General features: G+C 49.3%; 1 protein-coding gene across 1 annotated transcript; it reads left to right on the top strand.

Annotated features, from left to right (window-relative positions):
• The first annotated feature begins 3,064 nt into the window (after positions 1-3,064).
• On the top strand, positions 3,065-11,128 carry tnfsf18 (TNF superfamily member 18). Its single transcript, XM_018727970.2, has 4 exons — positions 3,065-3,493; positions 9,032-9,064; positions 9,883-9,985; positions 10,203-11,128. Exons 1-4 carry the CDS (start codon positions 3,365-3,367, stop codon positions 10,556-10,558), a joined length of 621 nt encoding a protein of 206 aa, XP_018583486.1. The 5' UTR covers positions 3,065-3,364; the 3' UTR covers positions 10,559-11,128.
• The last annotated feature ends 6,037 nt before the right edge of the window (positions 11,129-17,165 follow it).

Here is a 17,165-nt window from a genome sequence, read left to right as displayed (position 1 = left end):
CAGAGCAAAGAGAAAGAACAAAGTTTATTCTGATCCATCAAACCCACATCTCATGACTTACAGGAAATATACATGGTGTATATGAATTAGCAGAGTTTTACTAAGTTTCCTTTTTAATGTGCTCAACTCATTCACAAAGTCCGTATGAGACGAAACAAATTTGCATGATATGAAACGCCTTTGACGCATTGAAAATACATAACGCTAATACCCAAATACATATTAAATTTCAACAATGGTTTCCGCAGAAAGTGCTGAACAACTGAGGGAGCTGTTCAGAAGTGAGTCAAGTGGCAAGTGAGGAAAAGAAAACAAAAACAAAAAATGCCCAGACCAAGGAACTGGGCTTCCCCATTCGACGGCTCGAGACGGACGCGGGGGCTCGCCAGGAAGATGGAGAAGGAAAGAAGAGAGTGGAGAGCATCATTAGTGCACCAAAACAAAATGTTATTCTCAGTAATCATAATAATAATAATAATAATAATAATAATAATAAGAAGAAGAAGGAAAACAGCATAACAATAATTACTTAGGAAAATTAATGGACATAGTGGTTACAGCTACTTCCTTTGTATCTGAAGGTTGCTGATTCAAATTCCAGCTCCTGCTATAGTGCCCTTGAGCAAGGTACTTTTCTAAATTGCTCCACAAAAAAAAAATTTGTATAAATATAATATAATATAATAAATATAAAAATAGTTGAGCCTCAGATTGAAGAGGAACAATGCAGATTCCACCCTGGCCATGGAACAGTGGACCAGCTTTTTACCCTCTCACAGATAATGGAAGGGGCATGGGAGTTCGCTAATCCAGTCTACACGTATTTTGTGGACTTGGAGAAGGCCTATGACCGTGTTCCCCGGGAAATTCTGTGGGAGGTGCTTCGGGAGTATGGGGTACCAGGGCCACTACTGCGGGCCGTTCGGTCCTTGTACATATGGAGCGAAAGCTGTGTCCGCATACTCGGTATTAAGTCAAGGATGTTCAGGGTGGGTGTTGGACTACGCCACTCCAGGTGAGGGGAGAGTTTTTGCCCCAGGTGGAGGAGTTCAAGTATCTTGGGGTCTTGTTCACGAGTGAGGGAAGAAGGGAGTGTGAGATCGGCCAAAGACTGGGAGCAGAGGCAGCAGTAATGCGGTTGCTGTATCGGACTGTAGTGGTGAAGGGGGAGCTGAGCCATAAGGCGAAGCTCTCAATTTACCGGTCGATCTACGTCCCTACTCTCACCTATAGAAAACTCTGGGTGATGACCGAAAGAATAAGATTGCGGATACAAGCAGCTAAAATGAGTTTTCTCCACAGGGTGTTGGGACTCACTCTCCGTGACAGGGTGAGGAGTTCGGACATCCGGGAGGAACTCAGATTAGAGCCGTGACTCCTCCACATTGAGAGGAGCCAGTTGAGGTGGTTCGGGCATCTGGTAAGGATGCCCCCTGGGTGCCTCCCTTTGGAGGTATACCAGACACGGCCAACTGGGACGAGGCCCCGAGGTCGGCCCAGGACCCGCTGGAGGGATTACATCTCCCAGTTAGCCTGGGAGCGGCTGGAGATCTCCTGACTGAGCTAGAGGAAGTTGCGGGGGGACAGGGGCCGCTGGGCCTCTATGCTCTCCCTCTTGCCTCCGCAACCCTAGAAAGAAAAGCAGGAAAGAAAATGGATGGCTGGAAAAAAATTACACAAGTATATAAATGGATAAATAATTGTAGCTAGCTTAATACTATCATTCGCTTTGGTGAAAAGCATCAAATAAATGAGTAAATTATAGTAAAAAAGTTTTATGTTTTTTAGCTGAAGCATCTGGCTGAGCGGGTGGTTCTCAGGTAGCCACTCCCTTGTAATCCAAGGTCCTGTGTTTAAATCCTGCTGCTATACTCTCTTACTTATCCTGGCCTGATGTGGTGAAAAATTACCATAATGCTACAAATGAATACAAATAACTATATAAATGCATCAGTCACTTTAAGTCACCTTGGAAAAAGTTGTAAGTCAGATAAATGGTGAACAGCTTTTCTAGTCAAAAACTATAATATCAAGATGAATAAATGGGTGAGAGTGTGAGTCACTTGTCATACCAGTGCCAGCAAAGCAAGAGAATGGTGACAAAGTGCATTCTGGGAAAACGAAGGAACAGAACAAACTTGAATCGGAAATTTACCGAAAGCGCGGTATGTGCTGCAGTTGTGTGAGTACAGCTAATATCACCATCTCGGTAGAACTCCAAGTGTTCAACCCACTGATCTGTGTATCATCTCATCTCTCGGTGTCACGTTTGTTCTCTGTTAACTGGCGCCGCACCGACTGTCCATCCATCGCCTCGGTCCTGTTTCTAACTTTTTCAGTCTGCGGGACACCGTCAAGCACGAAGACTTTGCCTGAGCCATGTACTCGGTACTCTCGGTACGCATGACAGTCAACTCGAGTTGAACACTTGCGAAGGGTTTCGATCACTCGAAAGTGCTCTCGGGATTGGACGACACATTTCGAGAAGCAGAGGACACCGTCATCTGGAGGAATTTCTTCTGTCTCTTGGGTTCCTGTCTCTAAGGACAGGGGGAAGGGAGGGTGGCGTCAAGACAGGCGGAATTCCAGGTACTTTCCATCATCTCCTTCAGTGGCTTGGTCCTCGTTCCGGAAGGATCCACGGGAACTGGGCCAGCAGTCGCTGTAGCCCGGGGACACATCGGTGAGCTGTAACTCTCAGCCACGAGCACGTTGTGAACGCAGCCAAGCTGCTACCAGAGGAAAGACGAGACCCGGAAGTCATCACTTTCGAGTACCAAGAGGGACAGCTCATCTTTCCAGGTCCTGAGCTATTTCAAGCACAAACATGCAGACGCACACATAAATAGACACAAACAATGAGAGACACGCCCCCCCACAGAGAGACACACCTTCAACATTGTGATTCTCCCTTTGATTACTTGTGACATCATGGCATGGCTGAATAGGACCCAGTGAGATGTCTATCTGTGGAGGCGGCAACACGTCGCTGTCCTATTAGGCGCTGCGTCGATCCTCCGTCCACCAGCTGTGTGTGTGTGTGTGTGTGTGTGTGTGTGCGGCTCTCACGGGCTCCGTGCTCAAACGCGCTCTCGCGCTGGACAGCACCTGCTGCCGGGGAACAAGAGGCACAGGAACTCAGGAAGCAGTTGCCACGTGCGGACACATAGCCCGCGAAGAGGAAACCAGCAGGCGCACTTTTCTCTCTTGTTTCTCCGAGAGAGGACCGAAAAGGAGAAGAAGCGACGAGGCCCCGTTTCTCGCACCATACATCTCTCTCTCTCTCTCTCTCGCTCTCTCTCTCTTTTCGTCTCGCTGCCTGGAGTGCGTCTGTGACCCGGTCGCCCAGTGCCGTTGCCGGGTGATGATGTCCACCGAGGAGGAGCTTCGGGAAGCGCTCTCCCGTGAGCGCAGGTTGGTGCGCGGTCTCCTCCTGTGGGGCACCCTGCTCTCCCTGGTCCAGGCTGCCACCCTCACCCTGCTCTTCACCTGGGTAAGGCCACACTGTGCTAGCACATCCGGAAAGGGGCAACCCCATACCTTCCGCTCGCCTGACGCACGCGTTTATCTGAAGCGGGCTGCTTCAGGCAACTACGTACACTTTCACAGAGACACGCACAGCTGTAGGTAGTTAAAGATCTCTGCAACACCGCACGGAACTTCTGACGGCTTCCGACGGCTTCCGACAGCTTCCGACAGCTCCATACAGCAACATACCGTACACCGCTTCATACAGCTACAAACAGCTTCGAAGAGCTTCGGACGGCACCATGCAACTGAATTCATTAAGTTCATACCACTTCAGCTTCAGGAAGCTCCATATGGCAACGTACAGTTAGATAGTGCTTCACATCACTTCATACAGCTTCATATAATAATATAGAGGTAAATAGTACTTTATATAGCATTATAGAGCTTCAGACACTTTCAAATGGCTTCATGTAGCAACACAATTAAATTGTCCTTCATGTAGCTTCATACTGCTTCAGACAGCTTCAGATGGCTTTATATGAAAACTTAGAGTTAAATACTGCTTCATATAGCTTCACACACTTTCGTACAGCTTCAGGCAACTGCATAGAATTTCGCACGAGAGCACACAGCTGTATGCAGCGACAGATATCTGTACAGCACTACACACAGCTTCAGACAGCTTTGAATGGTTTCATGTAGCAACATGCAGCGAACAACAGCTTCAGACATCTTCGTAAAAAAATGTATAGGGAAATGCTACTTTACATACCTTTATAGAGCTTCAGACACCTTCGTGTAATAATATACAGGTAAATGCTGCTTTGGATAGCTTTATAGAGCTTCAGATGCCTTCAAGTGGCTTCATATAGCAGCACGCACACTTAAATTGTCCTTCGCGTAGCTTCATACTGCTTCAGCTTCATAGAGCATCATCCAGTTAAACTCGGCTTCTTAGAGCTTCACGCAACTGCGTACGCCTTCAGGAAGCTACAGACTGTGACGTTCAACACAATACAGCTTCAGACAGGTTGATACACAGTAACATAGAGCGTCGTCTTACTTTCCCGTACAACTACGGACAGCAACGTGTCTCTACCAACAACTTGACGTAGTTGTATACAGCTTCGAGCATCTGCTAAGAGCTTGAGACAGAGAAATAGCCGCACAGAGCACATATGTGATGAAAAGAGAGCTACATAGAGTTTCATGCTGCTTCAGACAGTTATTTTGTTGTGTTCTGCTCAGCACACACCTTTATAGAAAAGAACAGGGCATTCTAGAGCATGTTTTTAGAACACCTTTGAAGACTGGCTGTAAAACTGCAAGTTCTTTTCCTTTAACCACTAGGCCTGCTGGTGAGGCTGGGAGGAATCAGCATGTGTCATTTAGGCCAACTGTGCACTAGCATAGATGATCGTACAGAGATACAGTGTGAAAGAGAGAAAACTGTCTGTAGGAGAGAGCATTGCGATTATTAGTGCTGCCACTTGTGACTCATTGCCGGATTTTACAAATTGCTACCATCGCAAGCGCAAGTATTTCTGGCAGCGTGTCTCTCACTGCGTGACCTTTCGCATCCTGGTGAGTGCATGCGGAGGAAAAGGTCAGTGTGCTGAGGGATTTCCTCCCTCCTCAGGTGTAAGGCCATGAGCTCAAAGGAAACATGAGAAGGTGGAGCTCTCGAGCATTTTGTCTCCGCTTCGTCTGAGCTCCTTCACAGCTTTTCTCAGCCAGCCAATGAGAGAGCCAGGAATGCTACTTCATTTCAATATTTTTATTTATTTGTTTATTTAAACGGCCCATTAAGGAAATGGAGTGGCTGTTTCCCACTTTTTCCTTTGCTCTGCGAGTGCCTGTGTGTGCGCATACATACGTGTTTTCTGTATGTTTCAATGGCAGGGGGTGGGGGGCATTTCATGAGAGGTGGGAGAGTGTGTGGTGTGACTCCTGTGACTCATCTGTGTTGTATAACATATGACATTAAGAGCAAAACTGAGAGCATCTACAGGCAGGAAGGAACATCAAAGAGCATCGGAACACAGAATCGATATGCAGACAGACAGGTGAAGAAATTGGTGAACAGACAGGTGAACAGTGAGGTCAGCAGACAGGCGAAGAGAGAGGTGAACAGACAGGTGAAGAGGGAGGTGAACAGAGAGATGAAGAGAGAGGTGAACAGACAGGTGAAGAGAGAGGTGAACAGAGAGATGAAGAGGGAGGTGAGGAGAGAGGTGAACAGACAGGTGAAGAGAGAGGTGAACAGAGAGATGAAGAGAGAGGTGAACAGACAGGTGAAGAGAGAGGTGAACAGAGAGATGAAGAGGGAGGTGAAGAGAGAGGTGAACAGAGAGGTGAAGAGGGAGGTGAAGAGAGAGGTGAACAGAAAGGTGAAGAGGGAGGTGAACAGAGAGATGAAGAGAGAGGTGAAAAGACAGGTGAAGAGGGAGGTGAAGAGAGAGGTGAACAGACAGGTGAAGAGGGAGGTGAAGAGAGAGGTGAACAGACAGGTGAAGAGAGAGGTGAAGAGAGAGGTGAACAGACAGGTGAAGAGGGAGGTGAAGAGAGAGGTGAAGAGGGAGCTGAAGAGAGAGGTGAACAGACAGGTGAACAGAGAGATGAAGAGAGAGGTGAAAAGACAGGTGAAGAGAGAGGTGAAGAGAGAGGTGAACAGAGAGATGAAGAGGGAGGTGAGGAGACAGGTGAACAGAGAGGTGAACAGACAGGTGAAGAGGGAGGTGAAGAGAGAGGTAAAGAGAGAGGTGAACAGACAGGTGAAGAGGGAGGTGAAGAGAGAGGTGAACAGAGAGGTGAAGAGAGAGGTGAAAAGACAGGTGAAGAGAGAGGTGAACAGAGAGATGAAGAGGGAGGTGAGGAGACAGGTGAACAGAGAGGTGAACAGACAGGTGAAGAGGGAGGTGAACAGAGAGATGAAGAGAGAGGTGAAAAGACAGGTGAAGAGGGAGGTGAAGAGAGAGGTGAACAGAGAGGTGAAGAGAGAGGTGAAGAGAGAGGTGAACAGACAGGTGAAGAGGGAGGTGAAGAGAGAGGTGAAGAGGGAGCTGAAGAGAGAGGTGAACAGACAGGTGAACAGAGAGATGAAGAGAGAGGTGAAAAGACAGGTGAAGAGAGAGGTGAAGAGAGAGGTGAACAGAGAGATGAAGAGGGAGGTGAGGAGACAGGTGAACAGAGAGGTGAACAGACAGGTGAAGAGGGAGGTGAAGAGAGAGGTAAAGAGAGAGGTGAACAGACAGGTGAAGAGGGAGGTGAAGAGAGAGGTGAACAGAGAGGTGAAGAGAGAGGTGAAAAGACAGGTGAAGAAAGAGGTGAACAGAGAGATGAAGAGGGAGGTGAGGAGACAGGTGAACAGAGAGGTGAACAGACAGGTGAAGAGGGAGGTGAACAGAGAGATGAAGAGAGAGGTGAAAAGACAGGTGAAGAGGGAGGTGAAGAGAGAGGTGAACAGACAGGTGAAGAGAGAGGTGAACAGAGAGATGAAGAGGGAGGTGAGGAGACAGGTGAACAGAGAGGTGAACAGACAGGTGAAGAGGGAGGTGAACAGAGAGATGAAGAGAGAGGTGAAAAGACAGGTGAAGAGGGAGCTGAAGAGAGAGGTGAACAGAAAGGCTGGTAAGTGAATACAGTGATTGACAAACAGCTGAAAAGACGGACTAACGAACACAGTGACTGACAGACAGGTGAACGGACACACCGACAGGAGACCCTTCGGCCGTTGCTGTACACGGGGCGTTTTCAGAGAGGTGAACAGTGAGGCTGCTGTAGCCTGAGCTCTTCTTCCTCCACCTTTTCTCCACTTCTGAGGCTCTGCCTACTCCCAGCTGCCCCCTGTCGCCCTGCTTGAGGGCTGCAGGCTGCGGCTCGGAGGATGTTGCTTGTACCCTGTGTGTCACGTAGGTGCACAGCGACACATTTCGAGGAACTGTTTCCTTTCCCGTGCCCAAAGAAGTGTGTGTGTGTGTCCGTCATATTGGCAGGGTGTGTTGTGTCAAGGAGTGCCAGCTTGTAGTAACACACAGAGGACAAAAAGCCTGCGAATGCGCATCTCAGTGTTTGACGAAACAAACATGTCAGAATCAGCGGGGAGGCACTGTGGCCCTCGAGAGACAACAGAGCACTTTGTCTTCGATATCCGGACAGACATCTCAGTAAAGCATGTGTTCGGGCTTTTCCGCTTGCCGGTGACGGCATTGTTTGCCAGAAGGGGGAAGCGAAAGCCGCTGACTGGAGCTTTGCTCTGCACCATGCGCGTTGGGTTTCGAATGCGTACGCAAACGCCTTGCCCCTGCCGGACGAAAAGGGCCAGTGAGACGCACCCTGCTCTCGGCGAAACGGGAAGCAGCCATGGGAAGAGCTCAGGGGCTCGGCCCTCTTGGCACGCTCTCCGTTCGCCAGGTGTCCTTAGTGGAGCTGCACTTGCTCCCTGCGAGCAGAGGTGCCCCCGACATTGAGTGAGTGAAACATGGTGAATGTTTGCTTTACTGCTGGGTTTCCAGGGCGCAGCACAGAGCTACAGCAAATCGGCCATCTGCTAGTGACTCCAACAAGTGTGGAGTCACACCACCCAAGAGGCCAAGAGCTGCTAGTCTCACACCGCTTTCATGAGATCATTCTGCTTCTCCTCTCACACTCCCACCCGGACGTGTATTCTGCATACATGCCCTAACCTTTTACATGGCCACTTTTTCTCCCCTTCTCTTTAGTGCACTAAGTTGGAGCGCTGGCCTGGATGCACAGACAGACAGAGCAACATAAATACTCCATAAATATTGCTGAACTGGACAGCTAACCCTAACCCCTAACCCTTACCCTAACCTAACCCTAACCCCTAACCCTAACCCTTAACCCTTACCCTAACCTAACCCTAACCCTAACTCCTAACCCTAACCCTAACCCTAACCCCTAACCCTTACCCTTACCCTTACCCTAACCTAACCCTAACCCCTAACCATAACCCTTAACCCTTACCCTAACCCTAACCCTTACCCTAACCTAACCCTAACCCCTAACCCTTACCTTAACCTAACCCTTACCCTAACCCTAACCCTTAACCCTTACCCTAACCTAACCCTAACCCTAACCCTAACTCCTAACCCTAACCCCTAACCCTTACCTTAACCTAACCCTAACCCTAACCCTTACCCTTACCCTTACCCTAACCTAACCCTAACCCCTAACCCTCACCCTAACCTAACCCTAACCCTGCCGATGAGTTCACACAGTATGTTATGTACTGAAGGAATGTGGGGGTGATGATTTTAAACATTATGGTGGCCATAATTATCATGATAACGATTGCACTGATGATGATGATGTTGATGACAAAGATGATGACAGTTTAAAGACTACTTCTACTGCATATAAATGGAATTAAATACCTCACTTTGATATATAGTAGCTTTGACCCTTTTAGAATTAAATCCAGAGCCTTTTTTGTACCATAACCGAAATATACAGCTCCACCTTTTCTGAATCTTGGAATGACACCTGTGAAAGTGGAGATATAAATATAACTGGGACATTTTTGTCTTTTTAAATGCAGCCGATGAAGACAGCTCCCAGTGTGGACACGCCGGTGAGATCACCTTTACCATGCCTGCACCTCCACATATCATAAAGCCACACAGCTGCGATGGTTGACACCATGCTGAACTCTTACCCTGTGCACATTTGTTAGGTTGTGGAAGGTCAAGGTGTGAAGGACACATCCTCAAGTGCACTTAGTAGGAGGTCAATCAAACTCGCCTCCTAACTGGAGGTTTATGGCTGTTTAAGGCTGAACTCAAGGTCATAAAGGTCACTCACAAAAAATCTGCAAACAAATGACGTGTTGAGTCACCCAACAGCAGTGCACTAACTGTTCAAGCAGTGTGGCACCTCAGCTCACGGCACACCTGTCACTCGGCACGCTTGGTCTCTCTTAGCTTCTCCATTGATTTCGTTTGTCCTCGATGGACAAGGCGTTCAAACTCTTTCATTTCTTTAATCTTTTTTGGTTTCGACAGCTATTTCACAAAAATCCGCTGCAGATTTGAAGTGTTTGGTTCAGTTTCTTATTTATCTATGTATTTATTTATTTATTTAAATGTCCACAGCTGCTACATTTTGCTAGTATACCAAAAACTGAGATCAGAAACCACACTAAACGCTAAAGAGAGCTTCGACTGCAGGGGTCAGCAGGTGGCGTACTGCTTAAGGAACTGGCCCCTCCGGCTCAAATTCACAGTCTCAGATCTTTGCAGACGCTGCTCTCTTGTGCTTAACGCAAACGCTTTCGAAGGACAGAGTCACATAAGTCACTCACAGTGGTACGAGCGTATGTGATCCAAGTCTCTTGACCCTGGATGTTTGCTCACACAGCTCACTTGTCTTACTTTCCATTCTGTGTCACAGCTGAAAGCCACAGAGGTTGGTCCAAAAGAGAAGGCCCCAGTCACTGCCCAGCATCCAACAGGGCAGGTGCCATTTGAAGAGTTCACCGTCTATCCCGAATCAGGTACGGCTGGATCTCATGACCTATTGGCACCATCAGATCAACAAGGGCCTGGTTAACCAGGACCCCTCTTGACTCCAGGAAAAATGACTCAAAGGGTAAATTACTGCAAGCAGCAGTGTATGAACCTTACATTGTTAGGACACTGGACACTGGACACTGGTCAAGTCTGCCTCTGGGGCCGTGACCGCAGCTTACTAACCTCTACCTGCTGTCTTAGGGTCCAGCACCAAGGTAGGAATCATCAAGTGGAGGTCAGAGGATGGTGAAAAATCTCTGGAAATCTCCCAAGATGGACGCTACTTCCTGTACATCCAGGTCACCGTCCAGAAGCCTGACCAGGACAGCTTCTACACTGTGAAGGTCAGCAAGCACAATGACCAAACACAATCCAAAGTTCTGCTGGAGGACTGCTTCAGGGGGAAGAATTCAAACGAGTCCCCCAGTACAGGCTTCCTGGGGCGGCAGGTCCAGCTCTCAGTGGGCGATAAGCTGTCTGTCACCTGTTCCCCCTCTGCATTGATCAACACCACCGACACTGCAACTTATTTGGGATACTACCTGCTGAGTATGTAACAACCTCCTGGCCGGCCTTTGCACCTCAGTCTGCGCACTGGAAGCTCACGTCTGTCCTTTGTCAAACCCCAGCAGTTCCTTGTTTCAAACTTTTCTATAACCCAAAATTCCAAAACTCTCCAAGGATCTACAAGTTGAAACTGAACTTTTGACCTACCACCACAAATCTCAGGAATTCCTCAGCATCTTCCCACTGGAACTGCAGCTTTCATGGACCTCTAATTCCAACAATTCCTCAGCATCTACCTACTGCCGCTGACCTTCTTATTGTCCCCCAGGACTACCAAGTCAATGGAACCAAACTTCGCTGTACCCTAAATCAACCAGTCCTGGAGGATCTACCTGCTGGAACTGAACTTTTAATGACCCTTTAACACCAGCAATTTCCGAGTGTCTAACTTCTGGAACCGATCTTGTCGTTAACCTCTAATACCAGCAGTTCCAGAGGTTCTGCTTACTGGATATAATGTTTTAGTTCAGCCCCAATTCCAACAGTCTTTGAGGATCTAGAAGTTGGACATGAACTTTAAGTTCACCTCCATCCCAGCCATTTTGAAGTTCTATCTGATGGAGCCAAACTTTTAACTAACCTCTGATTCAATCAGTTCTTGAGGACCTTCAAGTTTAAACTGAAACCCCAGCCTCTCAGACTGCTACCGGCACTTTGAGATCCTGGCTGACCGGGTATTGGAAATGTTGTAATTTATTTATTTATTGTCTTTATTTGGAGAAATAGTCCTCCTGGAGGGAGTACAATTTATTAGTGGTGTTCTCTCATCTTTTCGAGAGAGGGAAATGATGGCATCTTTACGAAAAGTAAGATGTTCTCTGCTGTATTTTTACAAGCACCTTATATATTTTTAATAAAGATAGCTGTGCGCAGTTTTTGAAGGATCACTATCACAGTTCGAAAAGTTTGGGTCCCGCTACCTCAGCGTGTTCTCTGGCCATCTTGTAGGACATTAGGCAGAAATGTTCCTCTTCTGTTCCAAGTGTGCTTAAGGTTTTCCTACTGTGATGCTGAATAAGCAGAAAGCATCACGCACTTTTATATGCAATGAGTGGCCCCTCCATTGAGGTGTCGACACCAACCAAGGGGGTCTGCCGGGGTCTGGTGGCCAAAGCCGGACTCTACTTGGTCACTCGCCTTCCCCTTGGGCTTCAGGCATCTCTTCTAAGCTTTTTACGGAAGGAATAGTCAAGGGCAGGGCCTGGTGGTCAAGAGCTGGGCCCGTACAGTTTCCACATGTCAGTGGAAAGAAGACAGCAGGGTTCCAGGCTGGAGGTTTCACGTAGTTTAAGACCTCAGCTTGGGAGTGAAACCAAGCTTTTGACCAAAACACATTTTTTTGGGAAGATGCAGGAGCCAAACACTCCGCGGATTCCGCGGCTCTCCTCTTCTGCATTCCTTTTTACAGTTACCCATGATAGTTGAATGTAATCAGACATATTCAGTGGTTTATGTTACATTAAATCCTGTTTTCAGTGCTTGTCTTTCTGCAGTTGTAAGCTGGAAAGTGTGTAGCTTTGGAAGGAATTCCATGTGCCCCAGTTCTACATAACTCTAAAGTGAGAACCTGCTCGCCACATAGCATTGGCTAAGATCTGACTCTCAGAATGTATATCGATTGTTTGTACTGGTCAATAAACCATGACTACACCTTCATGCAAATCGTTCTGTGACCTTCTGTGACGTTCTTGTCATCTTTGAGGTCCATGGGAACCTGACTTGGTGGTGGACTCGAAACGGGGTGATACCAGCCAAGAACCTGCATTGTGCCGGAATGTGCGGGAAGTTCCAGAAACAGATGTGATTCAGCTGAAGGTCCTCTGACGGCCAACGGAGCACAAGTTAAAAATACTAATGACACCTAATTTTTCATGCATAGTGAGTGTGTGCTTTCCCGGCCTACACGTGTCGAAGTCCCACCAGCGAACGCTTGACGGAAACTAGAAAGACAGCGACAGCGGCGTCAAGTCCGTCAAGGTGGTGTGTGAATGCGTGCGTGTGTGTGTGTGTGTCTGTGTGTATGTGCGCCCACATAACCTCAGCCCTCTACTTGTGGAAACTACGTCCAAACAAAGCGCATCCCTCCACCTCGCTGTGCCTCCTAGCTGTTTCCACCCGAAAGGGCACGTAGCCGCTAAGAGACGTGTGCGCATCCATACCCGAACCCCCTCCGCTCATCACTGGCGTCTCGCTCACGGACCTAATCTGAGTTTTAGTGACATGGAAAAAGTTAGTAATGGTTTGACAAGAAGAAAACCACGGAGGAACCCATTGTGTAGCAAAGAGACGCGCACTTTGACGCCTCGCCTCAAAGGAGCGCTCAAAGCAACGCAGGCTAACCGCGGTATTTTGCTGGTGCAGTCCCTCGAGCTTGGAGGGAAAAGGCGGCGAAGTGGCCCCTGGACCCAGACATTCATGTGCAATCCTGTCGAGACGCGACCACACGTGTAGAGTCTTCGGGGAAGTTAGCGTTGCACGGAGCTCCTTGTCAGGAGCGGCAGGTTTACGTGCCGACTTTTTCACACATGGTTTATAACAACAGTTTCGGCAGAGGAACCGACTCTCCTGATTTTGTTACTTTCCTCAAGAACTGGCAGTATATTTAATTCAATATATTAAATTTGGTCTGTGTTGCTTCTAGGCTTCAGTCGCACCTGTTTCGATATTTTCAGATGATTTCCAGACAAGGAATGTGGTCATACTTCCTCTCCCAGTTTTCACACACCGCACACAAGAAAGGTAAAGAGGGGCGGTGTGGAGGTGCGGGGAGCACGAGGATGAGCTCCGGCCTTCCCGGGCACCAGGCTGAGAGAGGTGTGACTCTGCCCTTTGCGCAGTCCTCCTGACCCCATGACAAAGGTGTGGAACTGTACATGGGAGGTGCTGACACACACCTGTTCTGTTACTGTGGTTACCGTGGGCACATGAGGCAGGTCACACAGGTGTTGATCAGGATGAGCTAGGGTAAAAGCCAGGGTAAACCTTCCGCCGGTAAAGCATGAAGCAGGCCTCAGAAGGAGCTGCTGGGTGCTGCTGCTGGCGCAGGAGACGACGCCGAGATGAAAGTTGCTGCGGCGATCGTGATTTTTCTCAGAAACAGGATGTGCATCTGTGGGTTTGGGGCGTGTGCCATGTGGAGAGGATTTCTTGGAACCTTCCAAGAGACTTCCACAAAGCATGCAAGGCCTCGAGACTCCTGAACGTACATGATGCCTGGAGAGTCTTGCACTGGCATGGACCAGTAGGATGTAACAGAATCAAATAAATCAATGAAGCAAAAGTGCAAGAGGTCCATATACGTGAGAAACTCTTCAAAAATTCATTGGAATTATGGTGAATGTCAAATGTTATGTTTTTCTGGAAGAGCAGAGGTGGATGCTTAATTCAACTCTCGGGTCACCCGCTTATCTGCAGAGGAAGCTCATGGTGTGAACCATGGAGTCTGCCATGTTCCGTTCCGGAAACGAACTGTCGGACTCAATTGCAGAGCGCACTGCTGTTTATTTTGGGGAGTGCACAAGAAATGTAGTCAGGGACAGGAGATGGTCTTCGATTGGCAAACGTCGTACACGGGAAAATCCGGAAAGCGTGGTTGAAGGACAGGCGAAAGGTCAGAACACTAGAAGACTGGCACTTGGATCTGGAATGGGAAGGAACACGGGACGAGGATGAGGACAAGGACAAGGGCAAGGGCAAGGGCAAGGCCAAGGCCAAGGAAACCGAAGGTTGACTCTCAAGGTGAGTGAGCGTTAGGCGAACAAGGTTCTGCGTCCACCGTCGCTCTGCCTCTGCCTTTTATGCCTCGGTCTCCATCGAGCCACAGGTGTGCCCTGTCGCACCGGTGATGTGGGTGTGGCAAAGGCAAAATACATGTAAATCTGCCAAATGCTCCACAAGTCCCTCAAAAGCAGAACTTGGGCAAAGGTTTGACAGGAGAAGGAGGCCCAAGGTTTTTGGTTCTTGCTCGAATGTGCTGGAAAGACTTCCCTCCATCACTCACAACTGCTGCACCCCTCTTAACATTCAAGGAGGGTGTCAGGACACATCTCCCTGAGAGTCACTTGTCGCCTGATCTCCTAAGTGCTGGAAAGAACGACTCCCTGTCAGGTCAGTATAAGCTGCTCACGTAAGATATGCTGCTGAAAGTGATGAGAGACTTCCGGACTCGTGTGCTGCTCTTTCGTAATTGCGTGTCTCCCATGTCTCTGCATCTCCGGGCCCGATGTGGAAGAGACGTTTATTTGCTTGGAGACGTCTGTCGCTTTGGAGAAAAGCGTCTGCTGGGCGAGTGAAAGTCAGCGTTAGTGCGGGTGCCCCTGCAGACATCCTGCGGAGACGCATGACTCACGTAGTGACCTTGTCCTCCCAGCTTTCTGGAGCTTCACGCAACGGAAAGTTCGGCAGTTCGGCGCTGTTGGGCAAAGTCCAGCTTCCTGGAGACTCCAGGCCAAGTTCACGTGTGGAAACATGAGCTGTGGAGCTGCTCACTTCACAATGTGACCTTTGCCATTAGACCGCTGTATCTCGTTGCTCTTCTCAGTATGACTGAGTCAGTTTCCTGAGTCTGGTGGTGCTGGAGCCAAACAGCTCTTCCCATCTCCTCGAACATGAACATCCTGCGCAACGCTCTCGTTGAGCCAGTGCAGAGAAGGTCAGGTGACACCAAGCAGGACATGCAAGGTGGTCTCCTTTGGGACAATGCAGATTTCCCACAAGCGACTCGCCTCTCTCAGTGGTTCCATGAGCATCTGCATCTCCTGCTACGCTCTCCTGCTTTCTCTTCCACTCTCGGGCTTTTCCCACCAGAACGCTGGAGGAAAGTGTGTGGAGAAAAGATTCCATTTATCTTTCAGTGGCCTTTTTTCAGCCCCAGAGCACCAGCAGTGTACTGGTGTAGGTGTGTCAACAGAGCTTCGGAGCAGGTCCTTCCAGATGCGTCGAAACTCCTGCACATGACTCCTGCGAGTGGTCGATGACTCGGCCACAACCGGTTCGCAAGAAGTAGCGTTTTCTTTGCGTCTGGGAATGCGCCCAAGTGATTTCTTTGAAAGGAAAACTCCGCCAGACGGGAGTGTCGAGGTGGCAAACGTGTGCACTAAAAATACAGCAACCCCCCCACAAACCCCCACCCCCCACCGCCTCCGATGTGTCACTGAGAGAAGCGGCTGAGAAAACGGACCCCGGGGTCTCTCTCTGGGCTACTGACTGCTGGAAAGGCAGCATGCGTTACCATGGAAACTCGGAAAGCACAAGACACCTGGCTCGCTCTAGACTGCAGCTGTGTGTGTGTGTGTGTGTGTGTGTGTCTCAGGCTGTGCCATTGCGGTACACACTCTGCGCCGCTGATCTGCCTCATGAAGAAATCTCTGCGCTTCCCTGTGGACCCCTGACCGTCAGGGACACACTCCGAGCACAGTGTGCTGGACCCCCCACCCCCCACCGGCACAATGGTTATTAATCACTAATATCTCACCCCTTATTCCAAGGTGACTCGCAGTGTGAGCAGTGCACACTGAGCTCCCTACACTCATTTATACAGCAGGGTCGGTTCAGGGGAAGTACCGTGATCAAGGCAGCAGGAGGTGCGGTTCGAACCCAGGTCCTTTAAGCGCAAGGTGACACGATGCACAGCAGTAATGAGGAGAAAAAGACACGGTTGGAGCCGAAAGCTGCGTGGACCTCGTGGCTACAGCTCCAGCACACAAACCCCTCTGGACTCGAACTCAGAACCTTGCGGAAGCTATTGAACTGAATCAATGAGCGAGATGCTCTGCGTGGTCACGTGGGGCGCCACTGCCGCCATCCCCGAGCGGCCCCCCTTTCCGTGTGCGCTTCTCACCTGTCTGCTGCCCGTGCGGGGGTGTGTGTGTGTGATGGTGTTTACGTGCGTGTGTGTGTGTGTGTGTACCGAGATGCGGCAAGCCGCCTTTGTTCTGGGTTTCTCTTCTCGCTTCCAGGAGAAGCCTCCTTCCGAGCATCATCAACGTCTGCTTGTTTTCCCCGCCGCGGCCCACGGGCGTCGCGTCCCGGCTGCTCTCACACACTCCTGTTTCCGCACCGCTCGCTCCGCCTTTGTTCTAGCGCTTTCTGTTTCTCCGTGCCTTTTGTTCCACCTAACCCTGAAAACTTTCCCTCCATGCAAATGGGCTGGAGATGGTGTGAGCTGGGAAACGGTGCGAGAGTGTGTGAGTGTGTGAGTATGCGAGCGCCGGGCTGCCGGGACGTGGTCACTGCGAGGGCCTCCGTTGCACCGGTGTCTTCTTGCTCTTCTGGAGCTCTTTTGATGTTGCTTGATAGACTTCCTGAGAGCTGGAACAGGGCGTGGGGGTTTTCGCCACAAACACGCAACATGCTACTTCACAGATGAGTCGCAGCAAGCAGCATCGTCTCGTTCAGGGAAAGCGCATACACACACACACACACACACACACACACACACACACACACTGCAATACCAATAACAAACAGCCCTCAGTTGAATGAAACTTCTGAAAAAAGGTTCAGGACCACAGAAGAGCATGACCGAGACCAACACATTGAAAAAAGTGCGTGTTTGTGTGTGTGTGTGTGTGCTGTTCGCATCCCAGGACAGCCCTG

The sequence above is a fragment of the Scleropages formosus genome, chromosome 1, assembly GCF_900964775.1.
Source record: "Scleropages formosus chromosome 1, fSclFor1.1, whole genome shotgun sequence".
NCBI classification, from domain to species: Eukaryota; Metazoa; Chordata; class Actinopteri; order Osteoglossiformes; family Osteoglossidae; genus Scleropages; species Scleropages formosus.
This window is presented reverse-complemented; position numbering and strand designations above follow the sequence as displayed.

What these genes read in the sequence shown, in the direction of transcription:
- tnfsf18 (XM_018727970.2), top strand. Translation starts at nt 3,365, where the DNA reads ATGATGTCCACCGAGGAGGAGCTTCGGGAAGCGCTCTCCCGTGAGCGC. An exon ending in TCACCCTGCTCTTCACCTGG is followed by an intron (nt 3,494 to 9,031) that starts GTAAGGCCACAC and finishes TTTTAAATGCAG; the next exon opens with CCGATGAAGACAGCTCCCAG. An exon ending in CTCCCAGTGTGGACACGCCG is followed by an intron (nt 9,065 to 9,882) that starts GTGAGATCACCT and finishes TCTGTGTCACAG; the next exon opens with CTGAAAGCCACAGAGGTTGG.